The sequence below is a fragment of the Lepidochelys kempii genome, chromosome 27 (genome assembly GCF_965140285.1).
Source record: "Lepidochelys kempii isolate rLepKem1 chromosome 27, rLepKem1.hap1, whole genome shotgun sequence".
In the NCBI taxonomy this organism is placed as follows: Eukaryota; Metazoa; Chordata; order Testudines; family Cheloniidae; genus Lepidochelys; species Lepidochelys kempii.
This window is the reverse complement of record NC_136406.1, coordinates 17,816,035-17,835,719: the sequence shown is the minus strand read 5'-3', so window position 1 is coordinate 17,835,719 and position 19,685 is coordinate 17,816,035. Positions and strand designations below refer to the sequence as shown.

General features: G+C 51.3%; 1 protein-coding gene across 3 annotated transcripts; it reads right to left on the bottom strand.

Annotated features, from left to right (window-relative positions):
* Positions 1–1,048: 1,048 nt before the first annotated feature.
* On the bottom strand, positions 1,049–18,291 carry AOC3 (amine oxidase copper containing 3). 3 transcript variants are annotated; one of them, XM_073325881.1, is made up of 4 exons: positions 16,488–18,291; positions 3,681–3,966; positions 2,402–2,531; positions 1,049–1,872 (listed from the first exon to the last, which is right to left on the bottom strand). In XM_073325881.1, the coding sequence occupies exons 1-4, from the start codon at positions 18,055–18,057 to the stop codon at positions 1,588–1,590; spliced, it is 2,271 nt and encodes a 756-aa protein (XP_073181982.1). In that variant the 5' UTR covers positions 18,058–18,291; the 3' UTR covers positions 1,049–1,587. The 3 variants fall into 3 exon arrangements, with proteins under 3 accessions (XP_073181982.1, XP_073181981.1, XP_073181983.1); XM_073325880.2 differs by lacking the exon at positions 16,488–18,291 and adding an exon at positions 12,942–14,680; XM_073325882.1 differs by lacking the exon at positions 16,488–18,291 and adding an exon at positions 13,765–13,844.
* Between the last annotated feature and the right edge of the window lie 1,394 nt (positions 18,292–19,685).

Below are 19,685 nucleotides of genomic sequence, written 5' to 3'. Positions count from 1 at the left end.
GAGTGTGCAGTGTCCCATCCCATAATATCACAGCCATGACACCTGTGAGTGAGTGGCTTGTAGAACCCCCTCACCCCCATGGTCTGGCTCGATCCAGCACCTTTCAGTTCTAAGCATCCCATTCATTTAAATATTGAACAGCTCACTTGTCCCTTTTGTGGCTTGTGATGACTCAGGGGCTCCTTGTGCCCCATCTACTATTCTGCGGATCTTCAGACATCTTGCTTTTACATCAAGTATTTACCAGAGATCACTGTCCCCAAGGCTGCTCACTTAGGGAGCAGATGCTCAGGAGCCAGTTGTCAAATCTTCATCCCTTATTCCTTTCCTGTTGTTGAACTACCCAAAAGGTCTGGAAAGCGAAGTGAGTAGGAATGACTTAGCTCACAGCCTTCTGCAGGGCACCAGACTCTCACTGCAGCCAGATCAGACCCTCAGGAGAGGCCTCAGGCTATCGGGCTTTATATATCTGATGTTCCTGAAAGGCACTAGCCCATGATGAGGACTGGCTAACCTCAGTGAGATCTCACAGATGCTGTACGGCTTGTGCTTTCTCAAGGCTGTGCTTTAGCCAAAGCTTCAGGCCAGAGCATGTTTTTAAAGTTGACATATAAATGTAGGCAGCGCACACTCAGCCTGTGCAATTCATTTCTGGGGGAAGGCCGAAGGTATAACTGGATTAAAAAAAGAACGAGATAAGTTCATGGAGGACAGTCCATCAATGGCTATTAAACAAGATGGGCAGGGACGCAACCCTATGCTCTGGGTGTCCCTAGCCTTTGACTGCCAGAAGCTGGGACTGGACGACAGGGGATTGATCACTCAGTGACTGCCCTGCTCTGTTCATTCCCTCTGAATGGCCATTGTCAGAAAACAGGATCCTGACCGAGATGGACCATTAGTTTGACCCAGGGCGGCTATCTAGTCACATGTGCTTATGCTAAGACTCTTTGCCCCTTCAGCCTTCATGGACACAGGCCGTGCCACACAGCTGCAACGGTTTAGGAATAAGGCATTTGAGATAACTTTGGACCAACATCAAGCTTCATAATTTTCACCTGAGCTAGTTACTACTCAGCATTTATTACTGTTATCGGAGGAACAGAATTCACTCTCCTTCTCCCTGCCTCCCTCCATGCGACAGACTGGATTTAAACAAGTTATTCTAAAAAAGACTAATGCAAATTCTAACCTGGCTGTGCACCGAGAATGTTATGTTTCCCTTTAAAGATACAGCCTCTTGCAGTAGTGAAGTTATTATATAAAAAGCTACGCAACATCATCAAGAGATGGACTTGAAGACAGAGCTCCATTATTAAAATAGATTTTTTCCGGCAGAGTGGTCACTCGGGTGCATCAGATTCATTTCTCCTACCACATAAAGACCCTGCAGCCCACAACTATTAGATACAGCCCTTGTAAACAGTGATAATGGTGATGTCACTTTATCAAAAGATAAACATAGTAATTAGAAATGGATTTTAAGACCGATCTCCGTCATGCAAATGGGTCTTCTGGGCAGAGTAGTCATTCTGGGGCACCATATTCCTTTCTTCTGCCACACAGAGACCCCGCAGCCCATAACTCTTACAGTCTCGTCAGATTTTGGAAGCCGTCATAGGTGAATGGAGGGAGGACTGGTAAACATGAGGCAGTTTTGGACAGGCAGGCAATATGATTGACTTCACATACACTAGAGTCCTGCTCACTGCTGAAAAAGACGCCATCAGGTGAATATATGGAAGGGTCTGTGTCATAATAATTGTAGGGTCTCAGGAGAATGCTGACTCCATTTCCCACCGTCACTGTGTTTGGAATATCCTCGGCATGTGGGATGTGAAGGAAACCAGTTGTTATCCAGGCAACCAAGTCCTGGGGAAGGGAGACAACGTCAGATAATTTGGTTATTTCAGGAGAACATCCATTTGGGAGCACATACAGGGCAGACCAGTAACGTCACCTGGGCCAAAGCCAGCAAATGCCACCTGCCGGGCTCCCTCTCTAGGAGAGCGGCTTGGACAATGGAAACATTTTCCTGACATTTTTTCCCCATTTGTTTGGGGCAATTTCAGATTTTTCAGACTGTCCTGACCAGCTCTGCTCATTCACTCTACACACGACTCAGTCGTAGGGACTTCACAAGGGCAAAGGGCTTGTGCTTTCTTGTAACAGGTGCCAACTTGGAAGAGGGGAAACATGGAGTGCAGTGAGTTAATTCTCCTCCCCCAAGGTTTTCCTTTTGTCCCACAGAAACCAAGAATCCTGTTAGCAATGTCTGTCTGAGCCCTGAGCAAAAGAACGGGGCTTGTCTGTGTGGGTCCTGGGCTGTGGATAGCTTTAAGACTGATCATACTCAGCACGCTGTAATACGTGGCCCCAGCACAAAGAGAACCGAACTCACCTCGGTTACGATGCTCTCATTGTTTATGAAGTCAGCAAAAGCCACAGTGGGTGTCCAGGGGTCGTTCTGGTTGTAGATGCTGCTACTGGTTGGTTCCTCCTCTTTTCGTTTGGTGACAGCCAGTTTGTACCTAAAGAGAGGAGGGAAAGAAGGCAGCTTCACAGGACAGGGACATTTAAAACCAGATTGGGAGAAATACACTACAGGGAACACTCTGCCCTGACCCTACCTGGCAGGGTGGACGGGGCATGGGCTAAATAATGTAAGGGATCTTTTCCATCTCAAGCGTCTATGATCCTAATGTACGCCTCACAAAACTATTACCACAACATGCAGCCCAGCTGTCAGGATCTACTAAGGAAACACCAGAGAGGGTGCCCGCAAGGTGCATCAGCAGAAGGGGAGTGGGTGTGACCTGGGCTGGAATAGCGGGTTCTGCAGGTCACGACTGAGACACACTGGCTGAGCTATGGCCAAGGGGTGAGGCAGGACTGGGAAAAGAGCGGGGGCTTCAGGCCACAGTTAAGGTGGACTGGAAGAAGTGTGTGGCAGCAGGGGACAAAATGAACTGATGAAGAAGAAAATTCAATCAAGGTGGCAACAGAGGTTCGGCTTTAAACTCCAAGGAGTGGGCAAACAGCTGATAGGGCATAACTAAGGCTACGTTTATGTCACGAAGTACGTGACTTCCAGAGATTTCTGATATTGTCTGCTTCAGCCCCAGGGGCTGCAGGACTCTGGAGCTGACAGCCAGTGGGGCCCTGGCAGGGTTCCAGCGACAGGTGACAGACTCCTGAGTGGGCCCTCCTCAGGGTTCCAGCGACGGGCAACAGCCTCATGCCGGAGGTGGGGGACGCCTCAGGCAAGCGGCTGGGGTGTCCGGTTTTCTCTTGGGGAAATATGGTCACCCTGCATTTCCCAGCTGCTGTGGGTGGAGGGGGAACCCCACAGCTCCCAGCCACCATGGTGGTGGGGGAAACCAGGGAGCCGCAGCAACAAACGTCACAGACAGGTCACGGCTTCTGTGAATTTTTGTTTATTGCCCATGACCTGTCCATGACTTTTACTAAAAATAACCATGACAGAATCTTAGCTTTCGGCATAACTCCCAGTGATTGGTAAGAGGGAATGTGACACTTTCATTACGGCGTACAAGAGCCTTTGTCCATGTCCGTTCTATGAGTACCTGAACCAAGCAGCCACTGGACACCTAGGCATCCACAGGTGACTTATGCATCATCATAAATTATGTGGGAACATCTAGATGAAAGCTGCTTACCTCCCCCAGCTGATAGCTCGCTCCATCAAACTGGTTTCTGGTAGATGTTCCCCGGTGAAGCTAACAATCTGGATCCTGTAGCCACGCTGGTGGCCCCACTTATTTTCACTGTTGGCTGCAAAATAGATGTATCTGGGCATGTTGGAATGGAGCCGGAATGCGGCCTTGTCCTCTGTGTCCAGGACTGTCTTGGTGAGTCGTGGGCGCTGTATCTGGTGCTCTGGACTCCAAGGAGCCTGCACAGACTCGAATGCCATGTCATGGGCCACCAGAGTATTATACGTCCCTAAAAGGCAAAGGGAAATACCACTGAGAAATCACTGGGCTCCCTAGACAGCATATGCATCCTCACCTTCACCCCGTCCCAGAGGCTCTGAACAGCGTGGGTTCTGCATGGTGTTATCTCCAAGTCTGCAGCTCTGTGCCCAACAAGCAATCTCATGCCAAACGAGTGGCTAAGTCCTTCTCAGCAATGACTGCAGTTGTGATGAGTGGCTGAGCTGCAATTAGATGTGACTGACCCCATCATCTGGCTCCCACCCTGTGCAGAGGGTTAAGTGGAGCCTAAGAGGTGCATAACCCTTGTGCTAGCCCCTGCAGATTGGTGAATTCTCCCCAGATGACAACGCAGCTATACATGTACAATAGATCAGGGGTTTTCAACCTTTTTTCATTTGCAGACCCCTAAACAATTTCCAGTGGCGGTGCAGATCCCATAGTCTGTGTCCATGCACCACAGGGTGAAAACCATCATGACAGACCAAGTGGAATATTTCTGCTCACGATTTTGCAGCTTCCTAGAAGAGAAGGTGAACTTGCAAAATGACCGGGGGAGTGAGCAGCTCCTCTCAAGAACTGGGCGAGTCCATATAATTCAGGGCCTTGCAGGGAATGAGTCTGAGCGGTAAGGGTTGGGGAGGGGAGGGCGGCTTTTGTCATATGTGAATTCCAGGGATTTACAGAGTGACATTATGATATTTTCTATCGTATTATCCGTCCCTTTCCTAATGGTTCTAACCTTCTGTTCGCTTTTTTGACTGTCGCTGTCCATAGAGCAGATGTTTTCAGGGCATTATCAACGATGACTCCAAGGTCTCTTTCTTGAGCGGTAACGGCTAATTTACACCCCGTCATTTTGTATTTATAGCTGGGATCATATTTTCCAGTGTCCATTTCAATGCTGCTAAGTGCAAAGTATTTCATCTGCCATTTTGTTGCCCAGTTGTCTAGTTTTGTGAGATCCCTTTGTAACTCTTCACAGTCAGCTTTGGACTTGATTAATTTTGTATTGTCTGCAAATTTTGCCACCTCACTGTTCACCCTGTTTTCCAGATAATTTATGAATACGCTGAACAGCACAAGTCCCAGTACAGATCCCTGGGGGACACCACTATTTACCCCTCTCCATTCTGAAAAGCTGACCATTTATTCCTACCCTTCATTTCCTATCTTTTAACCAATTACTGATTCATGGGATAAGAGGGAAGATCCTCTCATCCCATGACTGCTTAGTTTGCTTAAGAGCCTTTGGTGAGTGACCTTATCAAAGGCTTTCTGAAAGGCCAAGTACACTATATCCACTGGATGACCCTTGCTACATGCTTGTTGACTCTCTCAGAGAATTCTAATAGATTGGTGAGGCATGATTTCCCTTCACAAAAGCCGTGTTGACTCTTCCCCAACAAATCATGTTCATCTTATAATTCTGTTCTTTACTATAATTTCAACCAATTTTCTGGTACTGCTGTTAGGCTCACCACCCTGTAATTGCCATGATCTCCTCTGGAGCCTTTTTTAAAGTAGGCATTACATTAGTGACCCCCCCACCACCACCAGTCATCTGGTACAGAGGCTGATTTAAGCAATAGGTTGCATACCAGTTAGTAGTTCCACAATTTTGTATTTGAGTCTCTCCAGAACTCTTGGGTGAATACCATCTGGTCCTGGTGACTTAAACTAAACAGTATTATCAATTTGTTCAGAATCCATCTCTATTGACACCTCAGTTTGGAACAGTTCTTCAGCTTTGTCACCTAAAAAGAATGGCTCGGGCGTGGGGTTCTCCTCCACAACTAGAGCCCTGCCTATCCATGGATATCCGCTTTATATCTGCAGATATCCGCAGGCACAGACCATTTCTGCAGATCGGACGCGGATACAAATTTTGTATCTGCACAGGGCTCTACCCATATCCTCTGCAGTGAAGACTCTGCAAAGCCTTCATTTAGCTTTTCCACAGTGGCCTTATCTTCCTTGAGTTCTCCTTTTGCACCTCACTCATTCAGTGGCCCCATGGACTGTTTGGCATGGTTCCTGCTTCTGATGTACTGTACAAAAAATTAAGTAAGAGTGGCTTATTCCACTACTGGGAGGCCTCCATATCTCAGTGAACTTCCAAAAAAACGTATAGTCTGACATACACAGGCTTAGGGCTAGCAGATGTTTGGACTGAAAGAGTTCTTGGCCCAAACGCAACAGAACAAGCTGTGAATCATAAGACATATGCCAGGGTAATACTGGCTCACAGACTGCCATTTCTAGCACTGTGGTGCCTGCTTCTTCCACAACTATTGGACTTTATAGCAACGCATGATCAAGATCTTGAAGAGCATATTGTGAAAGCCGATTGGTCACATTCTTATGGTAAACTCATATAAGCTTTCAAAAAAATTTCACCTCTACATTTTTGACCAGCAAAGGTGAAAGTAGGGGGTGAACTTCAGGTTTTGATGTCAGTATATGAAAATGGTGTCCCTACTGCTCATGTTCAACTATGCACAGAGAGAAGGAAATTGAGAGCTGCAGCTCTCCACCTTCAAATGTGAATTTGAATAGTGCTATTCTTTGTGAGCTGTGACCACGCAAACTGTGCAAGGTAGGCGTGCGACCTACAGTGCAGAAATGCATCAACTACCAGCTGAAGTCGTCAAAGAGTTCCAGCAAGGAGACTGTGTGGTCAAGAGATCATGTCAGACGTTCAACCAAGTGGACCCTGATCAGAGCCAGGAGTGGCTTACTGGGGTAGGGAAGAAAGGACTGCAGGCATCACCAAGACTTGCTCAGTCCTCAGCAGAGAGTGTCTTACCAGAGAGCCCAGATCACAGCAGACTGCAGAACCAAGTTCCACGCTGGCTTGGCTGGCCAGCTGGCTCAAGGAAGCAATGTGACGGGGAAGTTGAGGATTCATTCTTACGAACACTTCAGAGGTTTGAGGTGTTCTCTGGAGATGAACCACCAACTTTATTGCAAAATATCGCAACAAAAGATGTAGCTGCCGAAGCCACACAGGGCATGGTGCTGAATGCAGAGAGCCTAGGGAAAGTGCAAGTGGCCAGCTCTGCTGAGAAACGGCTTATGACACGAGAGAGGGAGCCTGGTCACGTACAGAGTCATGATCCACTGCCAAGAAATAATGCTCGAACTTTTTCCAGGTTCTGTGAGGTGGGGGAAGAAGTCAAAAGAAAGCCTTCATAGTTGAAGTCTGACATGTTTTTCAGCAACAAAGCACAGCCCTTGTGAAGCCAGCAGGACTGACTTTGCAACAGATTTCGACACGAGTTAATGCCTATCCCTTTGGCATTATCCCAGACAAATGACAGTCTAAGAACAGGCCCAAAGGCAATATTGGGTGAGGTACTGACAGCTGATGTCCACTGCCTGCCAACAGTTAACCCTGGTGGGAGAAGCTGTCTTGTGCTAGATGCATAAGCTTTGGTACAAGCCATAGGAAAGCCCTCCGGGGCCAAAACATTTGGAGACCTTGTAGACAGATCTGTAAAAATAGGACTGGATCAGACTTTCACAGAACAGACACTGCATTTGGTAGTTACTGTGAAGAATAGATTAAGTGTTGTACAAGGCAAAAAATGCTCAAGAAGCACAAGATGCAGCTGAAGAAAGGTGGACGGCAGACATGGGCCTCTCCCAAGTAACTGGGTGGATTCCATTGCACTGCCAGTAAATCAAGAGGCTCCCGCAATATTTGTATGGGAGTAACTAAGACTAGTCTACTAACAAATTCAGTGCATGGACACAACGTTCATAAGGGCCCATGGGAATAAGGGAGATGCTCACGAGAAGGATTCCCAGGAACTTTCCAAACTCTGTGAGCCGGGAAAAGGTGGTTATAGTCTCTGGTTTTCAGTTTGAGTTGCTCTGGCTTCTTCTGCTTAGGCAAGGCGAGTTTAATTGAGACGTTCATTGAAAATAATTTCAGAGCAGCTACAGCCTCAGGAGGAAAGTGCAGCGGGACCCAACTGTATCAGTCACTACAGACTATGCCTGTAGCTCTCTCCAGCAATTCCTATGAACTCTATCGCCCCTGGCATGGCGGCTTCATGGCTGCTACTGGCAGGGAATCCTCTGGGCAACCTGACACAGCAAGCTTCACGTCAAGGGAGCCCGTGCAGCCCCCGTGAGGACTTCACAGATGCTCGGTCCAGTGGGACAGATTAGTCAAACCCTGGAACACACTCCCAAGCCAGTCCTGGGACCAGCTGCTACCCTCCCTCCCGTCTGCTGCGTGGGCAGTTTCCCAACCATCATCCACATGAAGCCCTTTGTGCGGGGTAGGACAGGGAGCTCCATGGTGCACACAGGTAATCCATGCAAAAACATGCCCCATGTAACGTACAGTCACAGGCTACCTGGCCCTTGAAGGCAAGCGGGGCTCAGCCTGGCCATGATCTAGCAGTTACCCCTCAAGCCTTGCCCCGACGTAGCCTAGTAGGGGCAGTTCGCGATCCCAGCCGGGTGTCATGGAGTTGGAGCGGCTGAGCACGGCTACAGAGAACTACTTCACCAGAGCTGGACACGGCTGACGGGAGCAGGCCCAGGAGAGAGGAGGCAGGGAGTGTGTGTCCCCCCGCATCTCTCTGGGAAGGGCCTGCTAAGGAAACTGAGGAAGGCTGTGGGGACAGAACTGGGCCCTGTGGCAGGCCCTGGAAAGGAGGCAAGATCCAGGGAGAGATTGCAGAGGAAGCAGGATTCTCCCACGGAGAGAAACCCCCAGGGAACTGAGTAGGCTCCAGGGTGTGGCGGGGCTGAGATAGGCTTTGTAAGTGAGAGCAGAAATCTTCAGTAGCGCAAGGGGGCAGGTGAATGATTCAGGTTTGTTTGGCTTTTCACTTGGCCCTTCCGGTTACCCTGGACGGGGCTTGAACTCTGTCTTGGCCATGGAAGACCTGGTGAGAAGCAGACAGCCTGCCGGCAGCGCTGGACCGAGGGTTCTGGAGCCATTACACATGGACGCAAGGGGGGGCATTCTAAGGGTGAACGTGCCCCACTGCATCTGTAAGCTCTTCAGGGCAGGGACTGTCTAGTCACTGTGTGTTCGTCCACCGCCTAGCACACAGGGCCCTGTTCCCCCAAGGAGCTGCTCTTGTGACCCTTGGATCTGCTTTACAGCAAGCAGCAGCTGAGCCTGGAGGAGTGAGCCCAATTCCTGCAGAAAGGCACAAACACTGTTTCGGGCTCTGACACGATGATTCTCCCTGCTGAAGGACTGCACCGAGACAGGACCTGGGACAGTTCGGCAAAGGCCCTGCCAGCTTCCAAGGAGCGTGCGGAATGGCACAAGGGAGGAACTCAAACAAACTAGAGTTGAGGGTTGTCGGAGAGATCCAGAGTGACCGGCAGAGCCCCAGCAGCCTCAGCCCCACGCCAGTGGGATTCCGGGGGCTCTGCAGATGTGAGAAGAGTTAATGCCATCTCTACATTTGGGGGAGGCCTGGTGGGTCACCACCTTAGAGCTGACCAAGGGCTCCTAGCAAATTTCCACTCCTTTTGGCATCTTGGGAAGAAATGTGTCTTGCCCCATATGGATCATCCTGTTTTTAAATCCTGCTCCTTGGATTCTACAGTGCTGCCTGCGAGCCTGGACCTGGATCCTTCAGCATCATGGCTAGCACGCTTATGGCCGCCCCAGCAGGCGTTGAACCGAGGACCTCTAGAGCTAAAACGTGAGCCTCTATAGGGTGAGCCGAAGAGCCAGGCTCAGGAGCTGGGGCTCCAACAGACACACATGTGCAGATCAGGCTTGGAGGGAGATGTGTGACATACACCCCACTGGGTTACACTTGCAGGGGAGATTGCGGTTGTCTCAGCCCAGGAGCCAGATGCCTCCTGCTTAGGGTTGGTTTTACAATCCCCCCACCCAACTGGGACTCCTGGAAGAGCTTCACTGAAACAAGGACTTGCCTAGTTTGTGAACTGCTGCTCCAGGGATTTATCCCAGTTCTTGAGACCAGCCACCCCGCTGCATTGGTTGTTTTTTTCTGGGTAGAGAAGATAAAGCCAGTGAAGTGCATTATTTACCTCCATCCTGAGGTGCTTCCCTTGCCTCCCCACACCTGCATGGCCAAGCACCTGGTGGGTGACATTTGTTTGTTGTCTTTAATAAGGAAAGGTTCATGCAACGCTCTGGCTCACAGGGCTATTGCCCCTGAAGAAAGCTGGCCTATGGACCAAAACCCCACTAGGCAAGCAGCAGAGATGGCATCTCACCAGGAGGGCACCAATCTTAAAAAGGTCACGTTTGGCCTGAGGAACCAGGAGCTGGGCATGTGGATGAGCCTGGGCTGAGAAATGCAACAGAAATAAGCAACCATGAGACAGACTCCTAATGGAGAACCTCCCTCTCCCTGTTTCCTACCAGAAATCTTATCATGCCATGTTGGACAAGGACCATTTCCTTGTGAAAGGACAGTTGGCTCCCACTTCCTCCAGCTGGAAATCCCACGGGACAAATTGAAATGCTGTTGGGTTAGTGGTCCCCTGCTGAACCAACAGCAACCAATGAACGGACCTTGATGGAGTCTAGGGCAAGTCAGCATGGGTCATCACCCTGGGCACTGCGGCAGGACGCAGGAGCCCTGGATTCTGTCTCCAGTTACTTGGTGAGCTTGTCCCCTCAGTTTCCCCATTTAAGTGAGAACGATACGATTGACCCAGCTCTGTGAAGCGATTCAAGATCTATGACTGAAGGTCTAATGTAAGTGCTATGCACGCTCACTGCGGCAGTTTGCCCTAGAGTATCTCCCGTCTGCAGCTTCTCTTCATGTCTCCACTGCCAGGAGCTCTCAGCCTTTCTGCCCCATCCAGTGGCTGGTAGTCAGCAGGCTAGCTTTTCTCTACAGAGCCCCAGAACTCCAGTTCATTTGGTCCTGGGACGGGTGCAGGGGCTGCTGTTACCAGAATTCAGGCCACAGCCCATTGCTGAAAGGAGCTGGTAGGGCAGACTTCTAACCTATTTATCTGATGGACATTTGCAAGTCACGTGCAGAGCATAGACAGACAACTGTGCATGATGCAGGCCTCTTAACCAACCCGCCCCATACCCACCGCGCCTGCTTCAACCCTCAGCAAAATCCCAGAGGGCTTGTGAGAAATGGGCGAAACGTAAGGCGTTGTTTAAAACCAGTTTGTTCATGTCCTGTGCCTCTCACCGAGCCTGCACAGAGCAGCCTCACTGCTAGAAGGGGAGCACCAGTGTTCCAGCCCGGGGCGTCGGGTTAGGTTCTTGTGACTGCTAGAAACTGATCTGCCAGCATCTCGTCTGCTGCACGATTTACCTTGTTGGTTGTGCTAAGGCTGCTCTCTGCTGGCTAAGAGACGTGCTGCCGGGACCGAACCAGACAGTGGGCCAGTGACACTCATGTCACTGCCCTGACTTCAGCGAGTCAGCCACAGGTACCCAAGAGCAGAAGGCAGACTGCTGTATCTGCATCCCTCTCATAGCATTAGGGGATGGTGGGTATTAGAATACAGCCACCTGGGGGAGGGAGCCGCACAGCCTGCTAACATGGGAGAGGGGTACTGTAACAGCAGACAAAGATCTGAGCACCTTCTTTCAGCGCTCTCGGGGCCGGGGGCTGGGGGGGTGAATGGCCTGTGCTATCGTGGGCAGCCCCCTGGGCAAGAGGAGAATTCTAACGTGACCCATTCGCTGCAGCTGTTGGGGCTCTGCGCTCACGAAGGCTCTGGGACTAGCTTGCACCTGCCATTAGGATTCTTTACATAAAAGCCTCTTGGATTTCCCATGCACCCTCCAGGCTGGAACACACAGTGGATGAGGATCCAGGGACGTGACCTCCCATTTCATCCAGAAAGGGAGGGGATGTTGCCTTTATACCTGTGTCCACCCACTCCATGGTCAGTCTTGAGCTGTGCAACTTTTCTTGCAGCCCACGGGACTGGCCTTGCTCTCTGACCGGCAGCCCTGCTGCCCTCCCAGCCCACGGTGTCGATCCACCGCCTACGGCATCTTTCACTGGGGCTTTGGCCCTTGTGCCACCCAGGGTATGTTCAAAATGCCCAGTGTAGACTAGAGCTAAAGAGGAGATCAGAGCGAGAGATTTTACTCTGGAGGAGGGTAGACGAGACACCTCTGTAATCTCTCACATACACACGCACACCCTGTTCCTGTCTTCCCTTTCCTAACACTACGTTTGGGATCACCTAGGATTGGAACGGGGGCCCGGGCGCTGTGTGTCAAACACAACACAAAGCGGGAAAGCCGAGAGCTGGTCCAGAAGGGAGAGTTACCAGCCCTAGGACAGAAAGGAAACAAAACAGCTAGGAGATCACAATATGTGGGTCTTATCCACATGGGTCCCAAGCAGGCACATCTTGGGAGGTAAAGAGCCTGTCCCTGCAACCTGTCAGCCTACGTGGCCCATCCCCCAAGCAGAAGGCATTAGAGAGCGGAGAGCAGACATCTCCATCGAGGAAGCTAATGCACAAACACCAGGAATTAGACCAGAGCAATTCTGGGATGCCCCTTATTGATTTACAAATGAAACACACACGTTCAGTGGGGGGTCTCTAGAACTCTTCACTGTTTATCGGGTTTCAGATTTTGACGAATAGAGATTCCTTAACTTCATTTCCTTCACCCCTGGAAATCTGTAAAATGACCAGTATTCCCCCGCCTTGCCTTTGCTTCTCAGGCCCGCTCAGGGCTCCATTCTCTCACTTCGCTATTGATCAGAGCGGTTATACAGCTATTAAGGAGTCTGACCAGCAGCAGAGCAAGTTAACGCTTCCCCACCACAACCAGAGTGAGGACACAAGAGGGGGCAGAGACAGAGAAACCCTATTGCTGGGGCATATGCCAGGCAGGTCCCTCTGATACCAGCAGAAGGAGAAAAGCAGCAGAGTCCATGAGAAACCTAATTTTGCAAATGTAAATGTGCCTGGGAGATGCTGAGATACTAAAAGGATGGGCACAGAACTAGAAAGGAAAGTTACACCGAGACCTACCTCCAACGTCCAAGTCCACTTTATAATGGATGGAATGGGTGTGTATCGTCCCCAGGGTGTGATCCCCAACCTTATTGCCATAGTCCAGACCGTCACCATAGAGAAAGGATGAAGTCATGTAGCCTGTGGCATGGACTTTGGCCTCGATAGCTCCGTTCTCGTAGAAGATGAAGTCCCAGACGTAGTCATAGTTGCCCAGAGTGGCAATGGACCGAAGGACCAGAGCAGAGTTGGTCAGCCCCCCATAGTACAGGGACTGCAAGTTGGAGTAATGGCGCCTCAGAGGAGACCCAGTGTTCTCCTCAAAAATGCAGATGGAGTTTTTATGCTTTTCAGGTGTCTGGGTTTCAATTAAGTAGCATGTGTCTACGTACGTAGCTGAATAGGGGCAATCAACCCCCCGGACTAATGGGTACGTGAATCTCCCGATGCCAAAGCTCCCATCCATGTACCTGGTTGACATCCCTCCAGGACAGTTGGACCCATAGACAGATATAGCATCCTGGACACTGATTTCATAGACAATCCTCTCCCCCTTAAATCTGATGTCAAAGAGACGCATCCCCGTGTTCACGTTCACCCCAAAGGCAAAGCTCCAGGCCCGGGAGACAACTTGGTTGTTTTGGACACTGTAGCGGGGCCCATGAGGCTCGTACTGCAGGGGGAACGGGGCCCTGGGAGCTGCTCGGGGCTGCATGGAAGAGAATCCCCCGTCGGGTGGGGCTCTCTTAACTGGGTCCACTTTGACATGGCCCTGCTTGAACTCCCTCTCCAGCTGCACCAAGTCCCCGTAGTACTGGCCGTTAAAGAACACTTTGCTCACCCTCCACTGGGAAACGTCCAGGCTGCTGTGATCAACCAGCACCTCCAGCCCCACCGGGTGCAGGAAGAAGCCGCTCACGTTGTGGAACAGAATAAACCAGGTGTTGCGGTCTCCAGACTGGAACCCCCGGGGGGCTGAGGTTAGTGATGCAAAATTGGTCCCATCATAATCCAATACTTGACTCAGAAAGGTAGGGGCTGTTGAGAATGCCTCCTTCCGTAAGAAGATTTCAATCTGCTCATACTCCTTCCCCAGCACCGGTCTGCGGTGGTACGGCAGCTTCCCTCCATACTTCTGCACCGTGATGTCCTGGTGAGTTGTTGGTGTTGGCAGGGGACCCACCACATACTCCGTGACATTTGGATCTGGCTGGTTTCCAAAATACACCACAGCCAGCGCCTGCCGGGAGGGTCGCTTTCCCCCACGATCCAAGAACCCCAGCACCTCTGCCTTTGTGGGGAGCTGCACATCGATGTAATAAATGCAGTTATCAGAGGGGTTTGCATTATAGGCGTCCACCAGTGGCACTCCAAGGCTGCTCTGCAGGTACGTCACCACTTGCACCATTTCTTCTGGCGTCAGATCAGCAAAGACCAGGCTCTGGTCACTGTGGTTTCCCTGCAGGGTGCTCAGGTTCTGCGGCTCACAGCTGGCTGGTTTCACTCCTCTCGTCAGCAACACACAAACCAGAGCAAAAATTGTGGCTAGCGCCAGAACCAAGAGGATGAGGACAGTTTTCAGGTTCATGTTGCTGCAGCCACAAAGGCAGAGGAGACTGTGAGAGCCTTCAGGAGTCACTTCCAGAGTGGAGATCCCAGCTGCACGCAGCCTGTTTAAGCTGCAGCTAGATGGGTTAAGTACAGGAAACATGAAATGTGGAGGCGAGGTGGGAGGAGGAGGAGATCTGAAGTTTGTTGGGACAAGAAAGGGCAGGTCTTTGCTATCAGCCCATCCAGCACGCTCTGCGTTACACTGTAACTGATACACAGAAGACCAGTTACAGAGGAGGCCCCATTACTTGTTGGTTCAGACCAACTTCCAGAGGCTGCCTGTAAAAGTTGTGATCCAAGCACTCAGCATCAGTAGGAAGGTGAAACCAAATCTGCAAAAGGCTGGAGATTTTTTGCTATTGTGCAGAATTTCATCCTTTCCTGGCTCACTAAGCTTGGACTGCTCCTGGGGCTCCTTTCTCGTGAACTCTCCACGCTGCTGCTAGTTTCTGGTTCTCCATCTGATTTGCTCTTGCATTTCCTTGGTAAGCAGGGTGGTTGTATTGTTATCTCTGAAAAGGGTTCATCTTGACTGTGGCTCTGGCTTAACCAATGCTTGTTTGGGACAAAGACTAGAGCCGCGGGACACAGCAAATGTGGCGGAAGGCGCTAGGCGAGGATTTGGATTTTAATGCGCTCTCGGGCCTTGCCAAGACAAAGGCTGTAGGGAGAGTGGTGCAGTCCTCTACGGGGGACATGAAGCATGCTGGTGGCAAGTGCGTGTGCTGGGGTTTGCACTGGGGTAACCCGGACAAGGCCTCCATTTCCCCCCACCCCCGCCATTCCAGGAGTCAGCACCTCTGTGTTGCTAACAGGAAGCAGGTCCTTGTGAGATGGAGAGGAGGCAGGGGATCCATCTCCTCCCGATCCCATGTCTGGCTCTGGGGGGAAGCAAAGTGCCACCTCGTTACTGTTCCCTTTTTGCAGAAGCATTTTTAATTTAAAGACCCTCCCCCCAGTGCTGTCACAGAGTCCCTGCTGAACTGACGTCTTGCTGAGTCGCAGACAGACAGACTGACAGCCCCTCTGAGATGACTGGGGTCACCAGTGACCCCCGAGCACAGACACTTAGACGACACCTAATAGTTTCAGCCAGCAGATGGCGTGCACAGTAGCACCAAACAACCCTGGTGTGTAGGACGTCATACAACTCTCAAATAACCTTCCACGGGAACTGCTGCTGGAAAACATGCCTGGCTGGGTCGAAGCAATAGGAATTCAGCAGCCGCAAGGAGGCCAGTTTGGGGTCCGAGTCTTGGGACCTGAACCACAAAGGTTCCCAGAGAAGATCAGTAAATGCTTAGCACGGCACAAGCCAGTCAGCTAATCCTCCCCACCCCATGAGATAGGACACTGGTATGCTCCCAAGGTCATAGGGAGAGGCAGCGGTTAGAACTAGTGAGACTCTGGCTCCCACCCTAGGCCTGGCCACTGACGGGGATAAGAAAAATACACACATTTCCAAACTGCTGCCTTACACGTTTCCCCTGGACCATGGAGCCAGCTGCCTCTCGCTGGGATTCACATGGTTCCTGGGGTTTGTGACTTTCCCTGACTTTTCATTTGAATAAGTCAAAAAATAATGTTGCAAAGAGCTCTAAGGGTAAGAGAGTGAACAAGGAGGATGCCGCTGGCCGTCTGCAGGAGTTCTGCATCTTGGGACAGCCCCCACTCCTGCAGTTCTACAGAATACAGGCAGGCCTCAACTTTACCACGTTCAACTTACAACGAACGGCACTTACGACCGTTCTGAATTGACACCCTGATTCGACTAACAACTATTGGTTTCGACTTTACGATGATCAGTCCCGCAATAGAGTGCATTGCGGTTCCGAGTCACGACATTTCGACTTACGACACAATTTTCAGGAACCAATTGTCATAAGTCCGAGGACATAGCAAGTGAGAGGCACTAAGAGAGGGAGAGAGAGAATCACCACCAAAGAGACCTACCTCCAACGTCCAAGTCCACTTTATAATGGATGGAATGGGTGTGTATCGTCCCCAGGGTGTGATCCCCAACCCTATTGCCATAGTCCAAACCGTCACCGTAGAGAAAGGATGAAGTCATGTAGCCTGTGGCATGGACTTTGGCCTCGATAGCTCCGTTCTCGTAGAAGATGAAGTCCCAGACGTAGTCATAGTTGCCCAGAGTGGCAATGGACCGAAGGACCAGAGCAGAGTTGGTCAGCCCCCCATAGTACAGGGACTGCAAGTTGGAGTAATGGCGCCTCAGAGGAGACCCAGTGTTCTCCTCAAAAATGCAGATGGAGTTTTTATTAATTCTAGGGTTTGGGGATTGAGCTAAGTAGCATGTGTCTACGTACGTAGCTGAATAGGGGCAATCAACCCCCCGGACTAATGGGTACGTGAATCTCCCGATGCCAAAGCTCCCATCCATGTACCTGGTTGACATCCCTCCAGGACAGTTGGACCCATAGACAGATATAGCATCCTGGACACTGATTTCATAGACAATCCTCTCCCCCTTAAATCTGATGTCAAAGAGACGCATCCCCGTGTTCACGTTCACCCCAAAGGCAAAGCTCCAGGCCCAGGAGACAACTTGGTTGTTTTGGACACTGTAGCGGGGCCCATGAGGCTCGTACTGCAGGGGGAACGGGGCCCTGGGAGCTGCTCGGGGCTGCATGGAAGAGAATCCCCCGTCGGGTGGGGCTCTCTTAACTGGGTCCACTTTGACATGGCCCTGCTTGAACTCCCTCTCCAGCTGCACCAAGTCCCCGTAGTACTGGCCGTTAAAGAACACTTTGCTCACCCTCCACTGGGAAACGTCCAGGCTGCTGTGATCAACCAGCACCTCCAGCCCCACCGGGTGCAGGAAGAAGCCGCTCACGTTGTGGAACAGAATAAACCAGGTGTTGCGGTCTCCAGACTGGAACCCCCGGGGGGCTGAGGTCATAGCTGCTAAATTAGTTCCATCATAATCCAATACTTGACTCAGGAAGGTGAGAGCTGTGGGAAATGCTGTCCTCCGTAAAAAGCCAGCAACCAGCTTGTACTCAAAATCCAGCACCGGTCTGCGGTGGTACGGCAGCTTCCCTCCATACTTCTGCACCGTGATGTCCTGGTGAGTTGTTGGTGTTGGCAGGGGACCCACCACATACTCCGTGACATTTGGATCTGGCTGGTTTCCAAAATACACCACAGCCAGCGCCTGCCGGGAGGGTCGCTTTCCCCCACGATCCAAGAACCCCAGCACCTCTGCCTTGGTGGGGAGCTGCACATCGATGTAATAAATGCAGTTATCAGAAGGGTTTGCTTGAGAGGCATCTACCAGTGGCACCCCAAGGTTTTCCTGAAGATACGTCACCACTTGCACCATTTCTTCTGGCGTCAGATCAGCAAAGACCAGGCTCTGGTCACTGTGGTTTCCCTGCAGGGTGCTCAGGGTCTGCGGCTCACAGCTGGTTGGTTTCACTCCTCTCGTCAGCAACACACAAACCAGAGCGAAAATTGTGACTAGCGCCAGAACCAAGAGGACAAGGACAGTTTTCAGGTTCATGTTGTTGCAGCCACAAAGGTAGAAGAGACTTACGGAGCCTTACAACAGCTTCCAGAGAGGCTGCCGTGAGCCTGTTTGGACTGTGGCTGGATGGTTAGTACAGGAAACACGAAAGGTGGAGAGAGGCTGGGGGAGGAGATCTGAAATTTGTGGGGACCAGAGAGGGCAGGTCTTTGCTCCCAGCCCATCCAGCACGCTCCGTGGTCCTCCAAGAGCAATGCATTAGGAAAACTACTGAAGCCGCAGGACCAGTGACTCATAAGACAAATTTCATATGATTATGTTGCTTTTTTAGTCTGGCCAGTTTGCTGAGGTTACCCATGAGAGCTGGGATGGCGTTGTCAGCATCAGGTCGGGGAATGGAGGGAGGCACATTCCCAGCCTGTGAGAGTGGAGATTTCACTGCCACAGCTCAGAATTCACCTCTTCGCAGTTCACTGAGTTTCCCTGATTTCTCCGGCTCCTTCCTTTCACACACCCCCCCCCTCGCTGTGTGGTTTTGGTTCCCAGTTTGACCTCCAGCAGCCGTTCCTGTATGAAGGAACATGCCCAGCTATGTAACAGCCAAAGGGATGCGGCAGCCCCAGCCAGGTCCACTTTAGGGCCTTAGTCCCAGCACCCAAATCACAATGAATAATTAGCACCAGCATCATGCCACTGCACAGCCGGTAATTAGCCAATCCTGGCCACACTCCCATGAGACAACTCAGGGTCATTATTAGCCCTGCTTCATGGGAGGGAGGGCGTGGGGGGGGGCGGAGAGGAGATGGCTGCAGGGCACCAAGAGAGGCAGAACCAGGGTTAGCGCACAGGAGTCCCTGGATTCCACCATGTGCTTCTCCCTCTCCCCAGGCTGCCTGGCCACACGCTGGAGCCCAGCTTGGTACCGGATGGGCGGGCTCAGGAAAAAGAGAAGACACATTTCTGAACTGCCACTTTTCACATTTTCCCTGGACTGATCATGGCGCTGGCAGCCTCCTGCTGGAATTCCCACTGGCGAGCACGACTTCTCGTGACTCATAAGTTACTGTTTTTCTTGGTCTCCCTGCACCTCCAGAAAGGCGCAGGTGTCACAGTTGGCTAGTGAGATGGCTCCTAAATGAAATAAATAAAAGTCCTGCAGCTTGAGCCATAATCCCTGCCGGATCTCCAGCCTGTGCTGAACACACAAGCAAACCAAGAATCAGAGCAAGTTTCCATTCCTGCTGCCAGCCTCCCCTCCCTACCGTCTCCTGCAGGCAACACTTGCTCTTTCCTGCTGGGGGCAGGTCGCTTCCTCCTCGGGCAGTTCCACCTCTACTTCCTCACCGTGGGTTTGGACCCATCTCCCTGCCCTGTAGGGAAGTATTTAGCCAGGGCTGCTCTTGACAGAGCACCCACACCACCGTCCCATCATCATCGGCCCCAGCAGCCTTCTCTGGCCTAGTCTGCAGCTGTGAAGACAGACACAAGCGGCCGCACGTCATTTCTGAGTCCACCCATTTCCGGCTCCTGGGCAGCTGGAGTCTAGCGCTGTGGCGAGGGCAGGGGCTGCTGCTGTCACCACTCACCTGCTGGCAGGCGAATTATACAAGATGGCTACCCCAGAAACATGCCCCTTTCCTTCTGCTGGACTCACTAGCATCACA